This window comes from Anser cygnoides, chromosome 3 (genome assembly GCF_040182565.1).
Source record: "Anser cygnoides isolate HZ-2024a breed goose chromosome 3, Taihu_goose_T2T_genome, whole genome shotgun sequence".
Classification (NCBI taxonomy): Eukaryota; Metazoa; Chordata; class Aves; order Anseriformes; family Anatidae; genus Anser; species Anser cygnoides.
Genome location: NC_089875.1, coordinates 12,847,518 through 12,869,584, shown reverse-complemented (window position 1 = coordinate 12,869,584; position 22,067 = coordinate 12,847,518). Strand labels below are relative to the sequence as shown.

General features: G+C 40.4%; 1 protein-coding gene across 18 annotated transcripts in view; it reads left to right on the top strand.

The window, feature by feature from the left end:
- EHBP1 (EH domain binding protein 1) overlaps nt 1-22,067 on the top strand; it is a 213,389-nt gene that overhangs the window by 83,355 nt on the left and 107,967 nt on the right. For 14 of the 18 annotated variants that reach the window (XM_066993468.1, XM_066993466.1, XM_066993473.1 and 11 more), the window contains exons 8-11: nt 4,190-4,294; nt 5,013-5,135; nt 13,747-13,999; nt 19,973-20,159. In XM_066993468.1, the coding sequence (XP_066849569.1) occupies nt 4,190-4,294; nt 5,013-5,135; nt 13,747-13,999; nt 19,973-20,159 (668 nt within the window). The remainder of the gene's footprint in view (nt 1-4,189; nt 4,295-5,012; nt 5,136-13,746; nt 14,000-19,972; nt 20,160-22,067) is intronic. The other 4 variants (XM_066993477.1, XM_066993474.1, XM_066993469.1 and 1 more) reach the window with 1 other exon arrangement.

The window sequence follows — 22,067 nt, the reverse complement described above, 5'->3', positions numbered from 1 at the left end:
GCCTGACTAACTTTTCCTGAGCTAGACAAGAAGGATTGGAGGGCTATTGAAGGCGAATGAGTGCACGTAGTTTCCCAAGTAAATGGGAGAGTATGAAACAAAGGCGGTAAGTAAACATTTGTAAATAAAATGTAAAGGATCCATTTCAACACGTGTTCAAGACAATGTAAAGGCTTCTGATTTCATTGCCAGCTGAAGTGACTCCTGTGACAAATACAGTGAGTGGGAAAAACTAATAAAACACCAGGACAGCTCAGGAGCAGAGGAGAATGGGGAATGCTGTCTCTGATAGCTAGAGGTAGGGATCATTGTAGAAAAATAGGAGGAAACATAGAAAGAAGGAAATTAGGGAACAGAACTGATGTGGTGATGTTCTCTTTTTTAATTTATTTCAAAAATAATTGTGTTCACAGAATCCCATAAAGTTAATTGAGGAAGTTACATAACCCTTTTGAAAGCTTGCTGCTCCCAACATTTTCTCATCTCTTGCCTTGTTAGGGTGTTGGCAGCCGAGCGGGCTGGAATGCCTTTGCTGACTCACAATCCCCTACGGCAAATCACTTTGCCTTGGTGCGCCTGTTTTCCCAACTGTAAAATGGGGATACTGGCTATAGGTACTTCACAGGAACGATGGGAGGATTGCAGAGTTAATGTTTGTAAGCAAGCTTTGGAAAAGCAAAATGCAAGTAGTAAAGCAGAAGGGATTATTATCTTTTTGACTCAAGTTCTTCTCATAGAAACGTTGGATGACTCCATGACCGAAATGTTGTCATTCTCAAGCAGCAGCTACAGGTGTTGCTGCCAGTCTTTTTCACAGACGCTGTTCCTTTTGCAGGGTACAAGAATTAATTAGTTTTCATTGGGTCCCAAGTTACAGTTTTATAGATGAATAAATATATCCACCACTAGGAGAACGTGAGAGACCTGCTGAATAGGGCTCTAGATGGTGCAGGTGAGTTAGGAAACGCTGCTTCTCTTCCTTGATGTGTTGCCTAATGCTGGGCAAGTATCTATGCCTCTGTTTCTTCAGCTATGAAATCATTGATGCAATTCTGACCTACCTCAAAAGCACTGAGGAATGCGGTGTGGTCAACACAGGAGTTATTGCCATAAAACTGAACTTAAGACGAGACTGAAAGATGTTTTCCCTTCAAAACACCAGTTCCATTCAGAAAAAAGTCTCCTTCCATCTCAGACATTTTCCCCGTCCTTCCCAATATTTCTTCTTTAAATTTATCACATGTAAAAGCTATATCTCCACCTAACTGTTCTGTTTTGTGTGAACATAAAAAAAATGTTTGTAGCCATGAAATTCAGAGTTTCAAATATTTTAACTTCTATGTTACTAAAAAAAAAAAAAAGATGAATTAAAACCTCCTAGATTTATCCTGTCCTTAGTCCTCAGTTGAAGACGAGGCATTCCAATGTGCTTGAATGAATGTGGCTTGTAACTCACAAACTTAGGGTAGTAATCCATGCATTGCTTCCCTTAATGTTTTAATTGCTACTTAGCCTTATGCTGAAGTTAATGGTTGCCTCCTGCTCCATCCTATGGGAGCGTGAAGACTCTCCTGGGGTGCCACATGGACTGAGCAACATGCCCATGTGCGACCTGTTGCAGGAGTCTGTACCTCAGTGTATTTCAAGAGCAGGCTTCTGGAGAGCAATATGGGTAACTCTTTCTTGCCATTTGCAAAACCATACATCTCATGCAAGTTTCAGATACCTTCACTCTTTTTTATTTTTTTTTCAGTAGCACCAAGCTGCTTTAAAAAAAAAAAGTGAGAGAGAAGGAAGAAAAAAACCCTGGTGATTTATACACTGTACTTGTAGAACAAGCTAATATACGTTTGTAGATAATGAGATATATAAAAAAGATAATATAGGGCATAAATCTCCAACCTACCATTTCCACTCTCCAAAAAATGACATAAACCATTTAATATTGTAATGAGAAACATTGTAGTGCATATGGGTGTTTAGGTTGGCAGATGAGACCAGGTGATTCAGACCACATCAAAGAATTCCCTCTTTTTAAAGCTCTGAATTTAATTTGTTATTTTCTGACAATAAAGACTGAATCGTAATTGTTTTATTTTTTTTTCACATGCTGGAATAATAAACTGTAAATCATGTCAGCATCTCACTCTGTTATAAACTAGTAATTTGTTTGTACTAGTGTTTTATAAGGTCTATTCTGTTTTATTTGAGTACAGCAAGGTATTTGCCTTTGTGTATCTTGAGTCTTAAATATTCTCTCAAGACAGTATTGTATTGTTCAGATCTCTAAGGTGTATACACGATTTTATAATGAGAAAACTAAGAGGTTTTGGGTGGTTTTGGTGTTATTTTTTAGGACAATAGTCTTGCTTGTTGGCGCTACAAAGAAGGAAGTGAGGATGGTGAAATTAACTCTGTGTAGATAGATCTAATCTCATCCAAGTAGATTTTGATTGAAGATCAAGACTACCGAGGAGGTGCAGTGAGGAGGAATTCTGCTGTGCCTTTGTCACTGTCAGAATTGATTACGCCCCACAGACATTGGCAGCATAGATCTGCATTGATTTACAGATAGGTACAGCTTTGCAAAGTGATTTCAAATTGGAAAAAAAAAGATTTTAACCAAGTGACCGAAATACCTTCAGGTTCTATACTCTGTTTTTGCCTTCAGCTTCTTTATGCTGTCCGTGAAGGCAAGAAATGAAGGGTTGGCTCACCTGGGGAAAGTGTTGCCCTATGAAAAAGTCCGAGTCAGCCCTGCTGGGGAGCTCGGGGTGGCTGTGGGCACCAGCACGAGCTGGTACGGTCACAATGCTGCTCAGTTTTCACCATAGTCTGCTATCTTACTCCTTGTCGTTTGTTCATAGAATGAAGATTACTATATGAGGGTCAGTGACAAAAGTTTGTGTTCCTAAATAAATTTGTTTGAGAAAAAGTCAAGTGCAAAACAGCAGCTGGAAGTGTTATGAAGTAATTTTGTGTATACCCAAGAGATTTGAGTTTAAAGGAAATCCAAGGATGATTGGCTTGTAAATGCACGGTCGGGGCATCCGCACAGCTTCACTGGTGACGCCAGAAGATGTCATCCCTTTACTTCATTGGAAAAATGAGAGATGAAAAAATCTGACAGGGGGCCAATGATATTCGAAGAGCAGGACTGTTTCTCCTGCCTGTTTGTGACCCGGAAGGCTGAGGAAGTCTGTCCCCTCTTCGCAGGAACGGGTGCCCGAGGCCTTGCAGAGATGCCTCAGGCTCAGTCCCTTTTGCTGCAGCACCTGTATTTGTCAGGTGCTGTGGGTAGGAACTACTCGGAGGGGATCAGGGGAGATTTTTTCCCTTTGGGTGTGGGAGTAAGACCACCTTGGTTTTTGTTTCTTTCTTTCCTTCCAGAATTAGGGAGGCATCAACATTTTGATGAGACTTGAACATTATGATCAATGCTTGTTAAAATGATTATTTCGTGGCATTCACAACTCTCCGCTATGGACAGAAGTTGAAATAGGATCTTACAAAGCAGTTGGGTGTTACTTGCCCAGCTTTACATTAGAAAATGTAACCGCTGTGTGTGTTCAGTACGCGTTCTCATAGCACAATAGTGACCAATTTAGAACAATTGTATACGTTCAGCTTGTTGCGGGTAGGGTTTTCATGGAGACTGGTTGTAAATGATAAATAATCAGACTGTATGTGTGTGTATAAATAAATCAGATTGTAATAGGCGTATGCATGCATTAGTTTTCTCTAGCCTTAAGGACGTGATAGGGAGGTAAATTGTTCTGGGGCTCTTTTGTTTTGATTGACAATGGTTTAAAATTTCGGTTTTCTTTGCAAGCAGGAAAACTCTTCAAATTATATTTAGTACATCTATATTTTGAACTGAGGTGCATAATTATCCACATAAAACTTAATTACTGTTGCTGACACTAGGAATCCAGCAAGGTTTTGTTTATGTCCATTAACCGGGTTTCTTGTTAAATTATCACTGAAGAGTTCTGCACGGTTGCTTTGCTATAGGTATATCATTGTAAGGACTTGTTCTAAATGTATTCTCTTAATTAACACTGAATGTCTTCTCTTTTACCCTCTCTCCCTCCCTCTCTCCATCTTTTTCTGGTGACAGTGTCTGTGCCACTTCTGTTTCATTAAATGCCCGTACCTTACATTTGTGTTGACTGGCTTCTATTTACAGAAATTGTAAACCAGTTGAATGCTCTGAGCAGCTTAGATGAAGATCAAGATGACTGCATAAAGCAAGCAAATATGCCTTCAGCTAAATCAGCCAGTTCCTCTGAAGGTCTATGAGCTTTCCTCCTTTCTTTCTGTTTCTGATTGTCTGTATTTACTGTGACCTATTACCTTTTGACTCCTGCTTGTGTTCAGCTGTCAGTTTTATCTCTGTGCTTCCACCCAGCATGACTCTCAGTAATTTGTAGTGTATCCAACAGGTAACAACATGATAGAGAAAGAGACTGTCTCCTCCACAGCTGCATTGTCATCTGATAATGAACAAGAAAAGAAAAAATCACACACATACACAAAGAAAACAAAACCCAAGCCTAAAACACAAGTTGTGTTGTCAATATTACTTGACCTCTCTAACTTGACAAAATGCCTGCTCTCTGATTTTACATGCATGTTACCTCCAAAAATTAAAATTTCGTGCTGGTAGTTAACGTGTATGTGAACAACCAAAAAGAAATTGCAGCATTTAGCTGGTTAGATGTTCTGTAATATTCATTTAATGAGATAATAGGAAGCTTTCTTGTTATTCATTTCTGTTACATCATGTTCTGGTCAGCAAATAGAAGTTTCATTCATTTCACTTTTTTTTTTCTTCTCCTTTGTTGTTGTACTACTAAAGTGCATTTGCTTAGTTGTGCAGTTGGTGTCATTCCCTGGTACAGTGTTCAGAGGGACTGTTGATATGTTTTTAAAAAAAAAAAAACAAACTTGAAATGTGCTAGATGAGCAGTTCATATCTATATTGAAGCAATATTCCCACTTATTTCTAGAGCTTATCAATAAGCTTAATTTCCTGGACGAAGAGGAACAAGACCTGGCTAACTCTAGTACGAACCCTTTTGGTGATCCGGATGCAGCAGAATTAAATCCATTTGGAGACCCTGATGCAGAAGGTAATGGATTTGTTTTACATAATTCACCACTAATTGCAAATGCTTAATGAAACATTACATTTTTTTGTAGGGCTACATATGAGGAATGCTATGTAGATAAACTACAATTATTGCATGAGGTACAGAGGTTGCAATAGCAGTAATCCAGTTGCCACTGGAAAATGGGTTTATCCTTTGAGTCACATCCTTAAGTGTATTTGCTCTTGGGGGCTACAAGCTAAGAGTTGTACCGGAGACTTTTAGACTTACCAGGTGTCCTACTACTGCTCACCTCATAGACTGCACATGCAGTTACATGAGCACAGCATACTGTCAAGTGCCTCTGTTCCACGTGGAACAGAATCTTCACTGCAATCTTCACTGCATCACAGCTATTCTTGGTTTAGGTTAGCTCTAATCTTCATTATTACAATTTAATTGTATCTCTTTCATTCTTCCCTTTTCACTTTTATGGCTTCCTTAGTTAAGCCTTCTGGCACTGCACCTTGCACCACGTGGTAGGTGTTAATCCCCTTTCCAGACCAACATGCCCATTCTTGTTTTCTTTGGGTGAGAAATATAACCCCTTTAAGTATTTAATCAGAGACTTCAGCCACGAGGCCGAAAATCAGCACCAGAATGGGGATCTCTGCTGTCTTCAACTCCATGTCCAGATGTGCAGATTTCCATCTGCTGCAATCCAAAAAAAAAAACACCAAAAGACGTCTACTCATATTTTCCTGTTTGGTGCTCCAAGAGTTGTCTTCCCATAGAAGACCCCAAGAAGTATCTTTGGCCAAACCCTGGGAGCCATTCTGTAATGGCAGTAGAAAAGAACCATACCAGGCAGCTAAGAGCCCAGGGTACAGCGATGGCATTTCTCATGCCATGTCCAATGAGGATGCACTTCTGAGCTGTAGTTTCTGCCTGTGGGTGCTCTTTCTCTGGACGAGCTGAATATTTACTTGCCACATGGCTTTTCTGCCTTCAGAATCCACAGAGGCTAATGTGGGTGGTGATTTAAATCATGTAATACTTGGACTGTGGTGTAGTCCAACAGTCTGTATTTCTCAAACAGGGGTATTGCACTATCCTCTGTATTTGGCCACTGAAGCCATAAAGCCACTATCCCAGGCTCCTTCTCCCCATTACAGAGTTGTCAGGTGTCAAGAGCTGCAGAAGTGAGTTGTTTGAGGTTTGTAGGTACCAATATATATATGGATTATGTTCTGGTGTCCAGATCTTTGGCTTCATTTCCCGTCTGCACCTCAGCTGTGAATTCCCTTAGGATCAGAGGAGGAGGCAGAATAACCAAAACACTTATTCATTCATTTAGTTGCCCATGCACAACTTTCTCTCAAAGATTCAGTCTGTATTCCTTTCTTTCTTCTCTGCTCTAGAAAGAAGAACTCACTTCTCCCTGGAGAGAGCTGTCCAAGTCCTATTTTACCTTATCTGCTGTCTTCCAAACCCAACTTCTCTTCCCTTCCCAGAGAAAACCTACTGTCAGCAGCAGCCCTACTGACGATGAAATATAGGAACTAAGAATAAGTTTCTTCTCATCTCAGGGACATGGAGCTGGAAACTGGTTGTTTCTTAGTGTTGGAGTGACTTGATGCCTCATATCACGTTCCCCAAAGACTCCCCATCTATGTAGGTCACAGTTTTTCAGTCACTTGTGGTCCCTTTGATGGCAGCACGTAAATCTTTACTGCCATCTTAAAGCACAGTCATGGACACTTGTCCATTCCTCTGGATCTGCTCTGTGTACTTGGCCAGGCTGTTGGGTCCCCAGAGAAGACTCATCTACATGGCTGTGGGCAGCAGCGCTGAGCTGTTGGGTGTGTATGTGCCAAATACTCCTCCCACACGTTGTCACCCTCATGCAGCAGTCAACGTACAATAATGTGACAGTGATTTTGATAAACAGGGTGTCACTGGATTCTTCCTACTGTGTCATAGGTGTTTTTTATTTGGGAGGGATGGAGACACAGCCAGGTTCATGTGAGAGCCATGTGTCTTCCTGGAGCACTGAGCCGTGTGGAAATCGGAGGCGTCTCAGGCTGTCAGATCAAAAGTGGGACATCTGATGTGGCATTTTTAAAGGTTTTGCTTTATGATTAGTGGCTCCCTGAGGACTTTTAGCCACCTCGGACGCCTCTGAGAAGTTCTGGCTCTTCCACTGCAGGGCTTCCTTGTCCCTATAATGGGCATTGATGGTGCTCATCCTTCTTGAGCTGCACCTCTCCTCCAGGCCTCTTCCTTCAACAGAAAGTTGAGGGGGGAAAAAGTGCCGAGACAAATCAGTTACAGCAGTTCTGGTCTGCAGCAACAGAGGGAATCTCTTAGGCCTGTCTATGGCTAATCAGATCAGTATCTACACATGGGGTGCACCTAGACATTACTGATTTGGGGAGATTTCCCTTTGCTTTGGACTACAGTTTGAAGTCAGAGTACTGCAGTTGTTCTTACCCTGTCACCCTACCACAGAGGATTGTCTCGTTTGTTTCCCACTTGGCCACAGGTGTAGTCCGTCTTAGTTTAGGACATTTCTTCTACGCTGAGACCTCAGCTGAAGTTTTGTTGCTGCTTCTTATGAAGCTCTTAGAGACTATGCCCACTTGTTTTTGTTTGTTTGTTTGTTTGTTTGTTTTCCTTCCTTCAGTGAATGTGACCTTTTTGGTGGCCGCCTGGGAGCATGACAGAGGTTCAAGAGTACAAGGCAGATTTTCTCCTACAGGCTTAGAGTCACGTTACCTGTTTCACTTGCCTTGTGATCTGCTTAAATCAGGAGATTAACCTTTTATGCATACAGGGATGAGGTATTTTTCGATCCACTACATGTTAGTCTGCTTTATCTTTGCATCTGGACAAAGCAAATTCTTGAATTTAGATTCTCTGTGAAAGTTCAGAGGTTCTCCGTAGAATTTGTAACTTAATTTCGCCAAGACGTGCGGAGCAGCCACCTGGAGCCTCCTTTCCCAAGTACTTTGCCTTTGGAGACTAGAAGGCACGATGTGCCATTTGGCAGAGCAGCCCAGGGATATTCCCAGCGAGCCTGTAACCTGTGTGCTTGCTGAGATTGCTTGCAGTCACCCAGGGTATGAATATGTATGCACTGACAGTCACTCAAAGAGCAAGGAGGATTACTTGCCAGTAGATGCTTGTTTCCTAGACAGATATTTCTTGTTCCTTTCCACAAACCAGCTACTTTCCCTCTACCTTTCTAATCCCATAATCATCTAACTCTGGGAATTCAGGGTGGAGTGCTCCCAGCATCCATGTGCACACCGAGGGTGCTTTGCAGGGCAGAGGGTCGTCAGCAAGCTGTCCCTGCCAGGTTTAAAAGTCCGTGGTGTAAAGGATCACGTACAGGGGAGTGAATATGCATATGAACAATTTGACTCAAAAAATCTTTCAGTCCATCTTCTGATTGACATGTCAGCCAGAGCCTTATTCTCTCTGTATCTGTAGGTCAACTGGACATTAGAAATCTGGAAAATCAAAACCAGTCTGCTCCTGCAATACATCTCTGCAGCTTTGATGCTAGACAATATGTTGACGATCGTACGAGGACTGCCTTTTAGGTTGTCTTTTAGTTTCATTACAACAGAACTCTACAATCAGATAATTTTTGTGCAAAATATTTTAAATGTGGAAGGCAACATAGCCAACAAATGCAAATAGGAAACCACGAAACACTGTCAGTGTTCCAGGCAATTGTTTTAATTAGGTGGGGAATGCTGTATTTGAAGTTGCATGTGACCAGGATAAGCTTCCTGCAACACACCTGAGAAGTGAGAGTAACTATTTTCTGTCACTACCTCCCTTTTTCATTTAGAACAGCGTTTCCTTTACCAGTGTATTTCTTTACCTTGTGTGTAGACTTCTGAGCTCTCTGCAGCACGTGTTACACTGCAAATGAAAGTGGTTTTCTTCGCAGTTCTAAAACCCAGCAGCCTTACGGGAGAGTCCTAAGGAGAGCAGTACAAGAATCAATATACGGGAGAAAAGATTACTCTCTTCTTTATATTTCATAATGAAATGTAATGTGGTGCTGGTGCGGGCATTAATAAAAGTAAGAGAAAATCATCTGTGGTTTATGTGGATGCCAGTCATTATGCTTTCTAGAAGTACTGGGAAGTGCCATTTTTATTCTGTGCTGTTCATTACGCTGCTCACATCACCATCGTGTCTGAGCGCCTGCCAGTAGCGCAGTAAATGGCATAACTAAGTATCTTTCACATGTGGCTTGTTCTTTCATCCCTTGCCAAGGGGAAAGTTGTGTGTGTAATGTTTTGGTGGGGGGGTTGTTTGGTTTTAAGGGATATGTCACAATATGTTTGCGTTACAAAAGGCAAGTGGGTTGAAGGGCAGGGTGATTTTTGGAGATCCTCTGGGAACTAGAAGGCTGATTGTGCAGATAGGTAGTGCCAGTCAGTGATTACTATCACAAGCAGTCTTTCTCAGTGCAGTTAGGGCAAGTAATGTCTCCAGAATCTGGCACAAGAGCACATGGTGCTTCTGCTGTAGTAATACTCTACCTGTTCTCTTGTCACTCCTACCCCTGTGGCTTTATTACTTAATCGTGCAAAATTATTGTGTGTTTGACCCTTGGAGTGCCAAGTATTTTTTTTAAATCTGTGTAGAGAACTGCAATTAAAAAATGAGTTCAAGGAGTGACCTGAGTCCTGTGTTTTCAGCTGTGATTAATGATGGAGGGAGGCAGGAAAATAGGTGGTGCCATTGGTGTAAAATCAGCCTGAAGAAGGAAATGAGCTGTTTTGAAGCTGTTGAATATTCAGCCCTCTCAAAATACAATAACCAATGTTGTTAGCTCCTGCAGAAAATACAAGTGTCTTTGTTATAGAGAAAGGTAACAGCAGCTGCAGCGTTCAGAGCAGTGGTGGCAGGTCACTGTCCTGGCAAATCAATTAGCTTTAGAGGAGCTCACAAGGTGATGACCAACACTTGACACAAAAGGTAGATACGAAGGGTTTCAGCAACCCCATGGGAGATATCCTGGCTGGGTTCAGGAGAGGGAATGCTTTCCCTGGATTTCTGAGGTCCGCTCTTTGCTCCGCCTGCTCGTCATCATGCTGCACCTTGCAGCAGGAGCTTGGCTCCGAGAGGAGCATCACCATGGCTGCTAGCAGAGCAGAACGGAGCGGATCCCAAAAGCTGTTCTCCGTTTCTGGAGGCTGGCTAATGAGCCTCCGGGCTGTGCTCCCCAGTGGAGGACAGGGACCCTCCCTTCTGCAGGGACAGTTGGGGAAGCAGAGAAAAAACAAATTGCCTCCTGGATGACAGTAGGAGAGACAAGGAGGGGAGGGACAAGCTCATTGGGTTCTAGTGAGCCCCTGCAGAACCCTGCCTGTAAAAGTCTTAAAAGCGATACGTTTAGAAGCTCCTTAGCTCCTTTACTTTTAGCCTATGTGTAGAATTTTGTGAAATCTTTTAAGCCAAAGGTCCCTTGCTGCTGACCTGCAGTGCTCTGCATGTAAGGCCAAACCTGTAGTTACTGCTGAGCCAATGAACGAGAGAAAGAAATTTGCCCTAGTTAAGGTTACAGCACTTCATCCATAGTGTTGAAATAGAAAGAATTGCAAAAACCGTTTGCATTGCCCCTTAAAATGTATCAGATTTAAATATTTAACTCATTGTTTCCAGGAGAAACATAAAAGCAAATGGAAAATCAAGGCCTACCATGCAGTTGTAAGAGATGGTTTCCCTGAATGTTTTTAACTTCAGGAAAAACTATTGACATTCCTTCTAGTAAAAGGTCCCCCCATTTTAAACCGAAACGCATGCATCCAGCACAATTGTTTAATTGTATGAATATTTCTTTGAATGCCATGTGTGAGTTATCAGGAAGGTCAAATGGGTTGGTCCTAACAGCGGCTGTTTCTTTGCTTTGACTGTAAAGGGGTCTAGATAATTAGCTCAGCTGTAGGTACCCACCCTGAGGACATCTCGGGGCAAGCAGAGCAAAACTTCTGCTTGTCATCAGCACCTGCACTGGATGCTAAAGTGAGCCAACATAGGATCTCTCTTCCCATTTTAGCTTAAACTAAATGAAAACTTGCATTAGAAATGTTGACCTATGCTCTGATGTATTTTATCTATAATGCTGTCGGAGATTCATGCTTGGTATGATTGTATCTGTGCTTTTAAAAGTTTTCACCTTGACCGATGTCTTTTCCCTTAAGTTAAACTGTTGACCTTTGATATTATCTTATTTCTCCAAAACATCTCTCTCAGAAAGATGCAAACTTATGAACAAGCCACCACAGCATCAGTGAGGGTATGAGCTTAACGTGCGTCCCCTGCTGTGCAGTGACTGCCCTTTCTCCCAGGGTAAATGTAGTTTACATCCCGGTTATGAATGGATAAACATGTTGTATTTACTCTGGGGTAGGAGTGAACGCATGCTACGGTTGAAATACTGCAAATATGTTCCCTGTTCTGTCCTGCAGTAGTTTGTCTACATGCCCACGACAGCTGAGATGTTTGTGTGACATTCAGGTGAGGCTTAGCCAGCTTCAGTGGAACCAGGACCTCTTTTTTTAGGTTTAGCTAAAGCTGTTACGGCAGCCAGCCCTGTTTTATTTATTTATTTTCCTCTAGCCACAAGGATTCAGATTAATTAGTTCTTTTTTATAATATGTTTTTCACAATGTAAAGGTCGTTTGACTGTTAGGCATAATAATAAATTTCAGTGATCTCACTTCACTTTCTTCTCATCCCATTTTGGTTCAATGTCTGATTTACACTTTGGTCTCTTTTTCACCTCAGTTTTTGATGTGAGACAGTGTCAGCTGCGTTCTGAAACTGAAGTTAAATGTAAGAACTCAGAGTATGTACAGAATTTAGGTGTGAGTGTACCGTATGTGTTGCTTCTTTAATGCGAAGTTAAACCAGGTTGGGGAGGGAATAAGAAACTGTAAACCTCACCTGGAGTTAAAGGAATTTTTTAATGTAATTTTCTGTGTAATCACCAAAGGGAAATCCCACAGGCAGAAGCACTGTGCGTAGTCGTGTGTCTGCCAGTCAGAACCTGCAGTGCTGTCTGGCAAAGAAAATTCTATTTTGTTTCACCCAGTGGAGATCACCCTCAGTCCCAGATGAGTGATTTGTCTCCTGAGAGTCCACATAGCATTTAAGTAAGATTTTCATTATTTTATTCCTTTATTCCAGACAAACCCATTTGGTTTCTAAATTTCTGGCCGTGGAAAAGAGATCCGTCACTTCAGAGACAGACCCTTTGAATGAGCATAAAAGATAATACGTTAATACAGCCTTTGCAGTTCAAATGTGAAGAACCAAAAAGAAGAAAGGCACTAAAAACCTAAGGTTATTTCTAAACGAAAATCTTTCCAGTAGGTCTCAGTTGCTCCAAGGAGCGAAGCCTTTCCTGCTGCAGGATTCGTGACTTGAGCACATCCTCCATCTGTGGCCTAGCAGCTGCAGTGCTGTTCCTGGGCCTGGCCCGTGCCTCTGGTAGTTGATCAGCTGGCAATTTTGTCTTCCCAAGAGTTTGTTTAGTGACAAATACACTTGGAACTCCATCTTCTATTACTTTTAGAGCCTTGCTACAAAGAACATGTAACATTTTTCTTTTAAAGCTAAAAGGTATTTTGCTTCACTAAATCTGAAAAAGAAACACTTTCCATCAAGAAGAGTGTGGGAGTGGTTACTGGAAATTAGCTTTTAATAACCCTACATTGAATTTCCTATTTGCATAGATTTTGAAAGCACATCAAATCCAATATTGAATTGATCATTTGATGCTGCAGGAGGAAGAAGATTAATGGTACTATGTGTCATTGTAAGAAATGTTGTATTGCTGTGTGGGGATTTGTATCATTCAATATCCAGCAGCCCTTCACTTTTGTGTGATGTTCTTTCTGTGGTGTCTATTACTCAAAGGCCTGCATGGAGCTCCAGGTTGCTAATAAGTTTTTGCTGTACAGCCCAAATAATAGATGAGTAATTTGATTATCCATCTCTTTAGGGTCAATTTAAATTCATTTTTACTGTGAGACTCTGTATTGTTACCAGAAGCCGTTAGTGGTGAAAATATGTGTTTTGAAATGTAATTACTGGTCATACCTAATAACTGATTTTAGTTCAGTCATTTTAAGAAATGAAAAGAGCACCTACTAGTTATCACCATTTTTAATACACAATAAAAGTAATTTTATTTTAAAAATATAGGGTATCTATTTTCTTTATTAAAAGCTCAACTAAATAATTAAGAACATTTTGTTAGGATACGAATTGGCTAATAGCTTGGGAAAATGTTTTAAAATCTGCTGTGATACCATTTATATGACAAATAAGAAAACTAATAACAAATTACATTGGAAGCACTTTAGTAAGTGAGAAAATGAAGCCTATTCAATATACTCCAGATGCAATGACCCTTTGGAAGACCCTGTTTCGGAATAAACAAGGTTGCATTGCAAATAAATAAAGCATGAAAATTCATCAAAGGCTAGGACTTTATGTAGATAAAATTAGGAAGCAAACCTTTTCATAAGCCCTCGAAATGTACAGATCTGATAAAAATGGCATCATTTTTTTTTCTGTGTTCAATCTGCTTGATGATTTTCCTGTTGTTGTTTGGTAGAACCGGATACTGAAATTGCTTCATCTTCAAAGCCAGAAGAAAGTTTCTATGCTGACAGTTACAATCCCTTCAAGGATGAAGATGCCCCAGAGTACTTGAACCCATTTGATGAGCCAGATCCTGAGCCTGAAGCATTTGTAACTGCAAGAGATTCTTCTCCTCAACCTGCGAAAAGGAAAAATGTCAGACCCGTGGATATGAGTAAATACCTCTATGCAGATACCTCCAAAGCTGAAGAGGAAGAGCTAGATGAGTAAGTATGATTCTTCATCTTTCAGCGGCCTTGGGAGCATTAGTGGGATCCCTGGCTTAATCTTGAGGTGTATTGGGTTCAGTCATGGTGATCCTTAATCACCTCCCCAGGACAGACTGATCTTCAGCTCGGCAGTAGGAAATACCATACCCCCAAGTCATAGTGTTCAACTGAACGTGATCAGTTAGGAAACGCTTCTTTGCCTCATTGATAGCAAGTTACTTGATAGGGAACAAGTCTGCGTACCTTTCTGGCAATTCATGCTCTGCCAATTGTATATGAGCCAAAAATTAAGGAGCAACAGAGCTTGGGCCTTCCTGTCTTTTTTGCCATTATTTTCTCTACTTAAAATAATGATTTTTGTTGATGATAATGGAGAGTTTGTTCTATATTGGTGTGCAGTATGTGTAAAGGAAAGGCTCTATGCTGTCTGCGTAGCACATTTTGAAATTCTCATAAAACTAAATCTTTGTATTGGAAAGCTAACACTATATGCGCTTTGTAAGGTTGTTTCTTTTATCATAACCACACACAACTTTTATAAACTCCCACTGATTTCCTTGTGTTATAGTATAGAAACCTAACAAGGAGTGAGTTTTTTGCAATAGCTGTGCAGCTTGGGAAGGTTGAAGGTGTGTGCTTACTCCTTGTTTGTGGTTATTAGTCACCAACCACACCACTCATGAGACAGTTTATAGTGATTACACATGAGCAATTTTACAGACAACAACAGTAATTAACGTTTAGTTTTACGGTACTAAATAAGATTTATCACGGCATGACATTTGCATTACTTTAATATCAAATATTAAAACAGGTGTCCTGCTATCATCTTCATGTTTCTCTGTTTATAGCCATGTTCTAGGAAATTGAAGAATTCCCATGCAGTCTAACAGAAATGTATAAAGGACTCTGCAGTGTCTTTTCCTTTTAAAGCTCTGTGGCTGTGGATATGTTGATGTCGTTATTTTGTGGAAAATAGAAGAAAAAAAAGGCATTGGCGAATGATTTCTCTGCCAGGCCTGTTCATCGGGGCACTGCCTGAAGAAACAGCACTGGCTGCTGTATCTTCAGATCCCAGTGTGATCACACTGTTGACATTCAAAGCAGCCATCCCTGATTGTTCACCGATCACCAGAATCCGCAGGGAAAAATAATACATACATACATATATATATATATATACACACACACACTTTTATATCTTCGACAACAGGTTTTTATGTCCAGATGCCCCAGTAGGTACCTCTTGCCACTTTCCTCCCAGGCTACAGGAATCATTGAAAAAGACATGGAGACTTTTTTTTTAAACGTAATGGGTAAAGCACGGCAAGGAGAACCCTTGGATCTTTATATTGAAACACTCTGGAGGAAAAGCATGTAGTAATAGAACTCTAGTCTAGGAACATAAAACTTCTGATGCTAACTCACCCCTAAAAACATTATTTTGCTTCACCTTGTGTCATTAATTTTCATTTTTTTTGGTAAAAAGTTCCTGCTAAGGATATGCATGGTATGGTAAGCACTGAAGGAAAGATTTTCATAAGCAGTGTCAGTTTGTGTGTCCTGTATCACAAGGGTTTATGTCCAGGTGCGTATTGTTTATTATCTAATGTGAATATGGACGTTTTTATTATCTAAGTGGCTAATCTTCTTCCAAATCCTTCTAAAGTCTAGGCTTCAGTGTCAATTTCCACAAGAAAATAAGGTATCACATGGAGCATATTTCCTTTTATTGATTGGAAGTAAGTTAGCCTTCCAATCCCGTCTGTTTGCTTCTAAGAACAACAGTTAGGACTACCGAGTTTATCTGCCATAAACTGTTGCTGTGTTCTTTATCTCTAGCGTGTTCGCCATTACTTGCCACTTGTCTAAGCTAAGCAGCGCTAACTTTTTCAATCTCTCTTCATACAGAAGTCTCTTCATGTCTCTAATCATTTTCATCGCACGTCTCGGGACCCTCTTTTTTCTTCTGCTGTGTCTTTATTTTGAGATGTGTTGACTTGACCTCAGCAGTGTAACGAGACAAGGCTGAACAACTGGGTCATATCACGGCATTAGAAACTTTGCGTATTATTTTCAACCTCTCTCCTAACATCTTATTTTCTGAGTTGTGTTGTTTTGGGTTGGTTTTTAATCACGTTTGACTATCCCTGGTCCAGTGCTTTCCCTGGGAATGGCTTTGAACCTGATAGATGGAAGACATAAGAAATAGCAGGCTCCTGAAGGACACTTACTGTCACTCAGGAAAGTTTCGGTGGGGTTCACTTAGTGCACCCTGTGGCATTCTCCTCTTCTATTGTGTGGGAAATGTGATGCTGTGTCCTGGGAAAACACATGTCACTGAAAATCAGGACCCTTGTCCCACTCTGCTTTGGCAAATCACGAATTGGGATTCTGGACTCAGAACTTGCACAAAGCGCCCTAAGACCTGAACTCTGCTTCCAGTTTTGTAACAAACTCCCGTTGTAATCTTGGACAAGGTACTTACCCTCGCTGCGCCTCTGTGGAGGATTTACCTTGGGTAATTGGCTTAATGCAAACCTATTTCACTAATGGTTGTGAAGATAATGTAGCATTTCACAACACGCGTAAGCAAAGCCTAGTCACAAGCATCGGCGTAATGAGGCGTTGCATGGAGCAGGTGGACGTGGATGGTCCACCACAAATGTCTTTTGCTGTAAAACTGCTCACAAAACATACTTCCTCTGGCTAAATTCTCTTTCCTAGCTGGAGATAATGAACACGTTTTCCTTATCCCTCATATTCCCTATATCAGTTTTGGCGTTTGAATGTTAGTGTAAAATTCTGCTTTTGCCTTTGTGAGTTGTATACGTTAAAATCAAGATGGTAGGTGGCTAACTGGTAATAAAGAACAGCTTGCCTTGCCAAGTTGAGTTTAATTATTTGAAAACAGCACAGATCACAACTAATTACAAGTACAACCCTTTCAACCTGAGTACTTCTGATTCGTAAGCAGCCTGACCTCTTAACCCTAGCACACTAACAGCTTTGTTTTTCCTTCTCAATAAAAGGATGGGTTTTTACATTTAACCAGTAATGCTGGTCAAAAACATTTTTAAATTGGTCAGAATAAAACTTGCTTTCAGATATTATTTGGCTCTGTGGCTTCTTACCTCGTTAATCGTTGCATGGCTCAGGACAATGCTGTCTGGTTGGAAAGACTATTGAGGTGCCACCTGTTGAAGATGACTGTTACACAAGAAGCCACAAGCTACCCCGCTGCTGGTCACTGCTTAGTGTCAGGTAGTTTGCTAGGTCCTATTTTTAATTTTGTAGTGGACAGTCTAGCATCTCTTTAGGGTAAATCCTGCTGTGGGGATCAATTCAATAGCATCACTAATGCAAAAAACATGAGCTAATTTCAGAGAGGAGTGCATTCATATTTTTCAGGTAAGGCTTTCTTGAGCCAGACTTTTCCCTTGCCTAGATTCTCACAGAGCCATGTTGTTGGACCAAACTCCCCTCCATCTACTGGACACCAGTGACTTCAACATTTATGCTGTCTTCTGGCAAGAACCATGGGATTTTGTCTGTGTGAAACCTGAGAAACAGTTTCGAAAAATTATTTATAGGATCAGCTAGAAGGTATAAAGAGAAAGGTGGGAAAATAGATGTATGTTTGTGTGTGTGTGTTCAGACCATGCTATGACCAAGATGTGAGGGTTTAGCCTAGCTTTAAAGTGAGTTATTTTCTAGGGAACAAGACCAGTGACTTGTCTCTTGACAGCCCTTTCTTCTGACAGATGCAGTAGGGTGCGATTCTTCAGGATTACACATGCAGTACAGAGAATCCTAAAGCATGAAAATTTAAAATATGCTTCTTTCCAACTCTTGTTTTTTCTTGCACCAGATTTGTTTTAACACCTTACAAATGCACCTTTCTCATTCCAAGTAGGGCTGTACAGGATAATTTCAGCACCACCGAGCGTGCTGCATCTGGTGGCTGCTGAGAAGGCTGACTTACAGGGCTAAGGCAAACCTTGTGCTCTCCTGCAGAGTTCATTGTTCTTCAGCCTTTATCTCTTTTATCTTCATTTTCACCTCCCTTTGAACTTTACGGTGTCTGAAGACAGCTGAGCTGGGCTGTCAGCTAAATTAGAGCTACTGACAGCTAGGTGCATTCCCTGCTCCAGACTGAATACCCTCCTTTTTTCTGCTGCCTCCCCTGGAAAACACCCATCCGTTTTCATTTAACTTGTTATTTTGATGTTGCCCTTAGTTTTGATTGTGCCGGTGGCTTTGCGCTTGACGGGCAGCAAAGTGGGAACACCTGAAAGTTGCCTTCAGTCAGCAGAGGAGTTATTTTAGTGTTAGGCTTTCCTTTCACTTCGGTATCTGGATTCAGATCTTTTTTTCTCTAACAAGTGGCAGCAGATTCTCAGAAAGGTCTGGAGGTTTTATGCCTGGTCTTCTCTTAGGTGCTTCAATAAACCTCGCCTTTCAGAAGCAGCCTTATTTTCTGCAGTGTGGATTATTAATTGCTTTCTTCTCAGTGGAAAGAGGACAGGGGTGAACTGCATTGAGACAAATTCTAAAGTCAGTCTAAGAGACTGAAAGACGTATTTGCATACTAAAAGTAGACAAGACTGGGAGAAGTTTAGCGTTGTGTGGAAGGAAACTGGGTGGCTAGTTGGTTTTTCATTTGGGCCCAAATGTTGCTGGTTTGGCTGTTCAAAACCAGCATATACTAGCTCATTTCTCTTATCCTGAGAGGAAATCTGTAAATGGATCTAGCTGGGTAACTTTTATCTTATGCTGTATGCGTTATTGTTTCCATCTCGAATTGATTTCAAAGCACTGTTACTTGTTGTGATTAATTACACTTTATGTAACTGTATGCAGATAGCTGTTTGGGAATTGCAGTGGCTTCGTTACGTGAACATCGTTTGCGATGCATGATAAATATATCTAGCAGGGGAAGTATGGGCTAGAAAGGAATGAATTAACATACCTGTTTTGTAATTAACAGTCCAGTTTTGGATTGCAAAACATTAAAACCAAAGAGTATGAATGAGTTAGTTTAGTGTGAAGAAGGTTCCTGTAAGTATCCTTAGTAGGGTACAAAATAGCTTTCTCTTTTAAGTGCATAGTAGAAGCCATTATTTGATGTGTTGCTGGTTGATATTTGGTGTATCAAACTACTATATAGAAGTTGGAAATGCCATGGAAGTATTTATTTAGGGTGGAACAACTGCAGGATTGGAATGTGAACACCACGGTTGAAAATAATTCTTTGGACTACATCTACTTTGGAAGAAGTTTACTATTTCTTAAATGAGGTTTAGTTATTAAAGAATTAAATCACTTTCAAACAAGACAGATACTGGCTACTGGTACCTGTAGAGAGGAGTACAGAAGCCAGCTGTTGTTATGTTTTACACTATTCTTTTGTCCGAAAAGTACTCTTGAAATGATATGATGACTGTTTGCTGCACAATTTAAAAGATGTCCACCGTGATGTGTGCCTCCTGAGGAAAGAATTTTTGGACTTAGATGTCCTAGAGTGAGGCCTCTAAAGCCATGTTGCAGCACACATGTAAAAGTGACCTGATCCTTAAATCTGTTCTAATTAAGAATCCTTAATTCTATTCATCGGAATATACACCAGCCAGCAACTTCCCTCACGTTTATTGGTATTGATCTCATCTATAAATCAGATGTTTGTTAGATAGCCGGGTGTATTTGAAGTTAGCTTTGTTGTTAATAAAACTTCTGTCATCTAGGGGAACTGATGAGGTTTATAGGAGTTATGAGCTAATGCGGTTTTAGCTGGTTTATCTCATTTGTCAATCATATGAAAAAGTAGCATTTAAAAGCATGTGAAAATAAAATGTTTTCTTATGTGGATAATAAAAAAAAATTTAGTCATCAGCTTCTCTAAATAGGTCTTACTTTCATTTTGAATTCCAAGGAGATAGCAAAGAAATGTGTTTCCCTTCTTTTAATTAGATCAAATCCGTTTTATGAACCAAAATCAAGCCCTGCTTTAATTAAAGTTGCTCCACTGCAAGAACCAGAAAAGAAGATGAAAAGAAAGGCTCCTGAACCACCAAACCTCTTGCCAAAGACAGAGACAGGCATGAGTGAGAACATGTCAGCTATTCCTGCATCGAGGGAGCTTTCTTCTTCTCCTAAGGTAGGTTTTTTATACCAAAATTTTGTCTTTATTTTTAACAGTACCTTCATGTGGATTGTAGACATCCTATTTATTTCCGCGGGCCATCACAGCAGCTTTGCTTGTACTTAATAAGGTGTTGGCTCATCTCTATTCACTTGCTGGTTCATAGGGAGAGAACAGCAGTAGGAGCTTGTATTTTTTCTTTAAGGATTTAATGACAACAGTAACAGCAACTGCAGTTTCAAAGAAAAGAGTCTTCTAGTAACAAACGATACTGGACAGCTGGATATACCATTGAGAAGGAAGAAAATCATGTTGAACAATACTTCGTCTTGATCTATTGTAATGTCACTAAGCCTTGCCCCTGTTGAAGAGTTTTTCTCCACATTTCTGTCATAAATCTGGGTTTTAAGAGCTTAGTACTGGACACTGTTTGTGTTTGGATTTATGTATGTCCAATTCCATAGGTATGTGGAAGTAATTAAAAAATAAATGAAAGGACACGGTCTACTTTAGAACAGATTAACAGTTTATTAGGAATGTCCAGACTGAGCATACATACACACACTCACATTGCTGTGTTTCTCAACTAAAAATAGGAATTAACTTCTGTAGAAGAGGGCAATGTGCAGCATACGTACCTAGGTTTACAATAGCTAACTCCTGTGTGGATTTTAATTCCAGTGTTTCAACAATTACCTTTGCTCGTGTTTTTGTTTCTGTGTTTTCTTTTTTTTTTTTAAACAAAATAAGCATTTAACAATATGTGTTAATGGGACCTTTTTAAAAATGAATTTGGTACGTGCTGACCGCTTGTTATTAAGGGTAGGAAGTTGAGGATGGAAAGCTTCTCTTCCAGCACACCTCTCAATTTATGCATGTTATCATCTGTTTTGCCTTGTATTGGAGCGGCCATACTTTAAGAATTGAATGAAACTACTTGTCATACCTATCATTTCATTGCTTAATTAGTCAGCTAGATTGCTGACATGTCCTTGTCCCCCCAGGCTCTGATCTTGCTGTCATTTTAGCACTCACTCAGGGTAAGAGTATGAGACCAGAAATCTAATCTGTGTCTACTCACAGCAAAACAAAACAGCACGGTAAGGCCACAAGCACAATTCACAAGTTATTCTTAATGTGCAAGACCACTACCAGGGCGATATTACATCCAAATATTGCAGTTACATAATGCACTGTGATGGGGTTTGATCCTGTTTGCTGGAGGTTGTGTAAAAAAAAAAAAAAAAAAAAAAAAAAAAAAAAACAATTTCCATGTTACTTGATGTCTGGTGGAGTCTGGCACTAGGGTTGAAGACAAGTGGCCAAAGTAAAGCATTCTGGTACTACCCTGCAGAGAAGAGACTTCTATGGAGGAGATTTTATCATCTTTCTTGATGGAGGTTGTGCTCCCCAGTGCTCATTGTTTGAGAGTTGTTTTTTTACAGATCTGCATCCAAGGAAATATCTCTGCTTTATTTCATGTTTTCATTGGGCTGAAATAATGCATCACTGCTGTATTTGATTCTCATAGTTTTAGATTTTCTAAAAGCTGAAACTGATTAAGAAAAGACGCAGGAGTGAACCTACTGAAAATACTGTGGTGTTATAAATGCAGCCAAGTAGTTTCTGCTGTTACGCAGGGTGTTAGTTTCCTAATATTTTGGTGCCTGCCTTCTTGCAGCCCACTCCTCTGCCACTGAAGCTGAGGCACAGCTGAGATCAGCAAAAGTCAAAGTACTGAAACTTAAATATTCATTAGGGCCATGGGGGAAGATGGAGCTCTGCATTGACCTTCTGCAGTTTAAGAAGGCTTTAATTAATTTTTAACAAATTTTGGATGATATGAGACCATTAGGGAACGTGCAGTGTCTGGGTTTGTTATGTTACAGCTAGGTTGGAAAGTTTTGCTTACTGGGTATACTA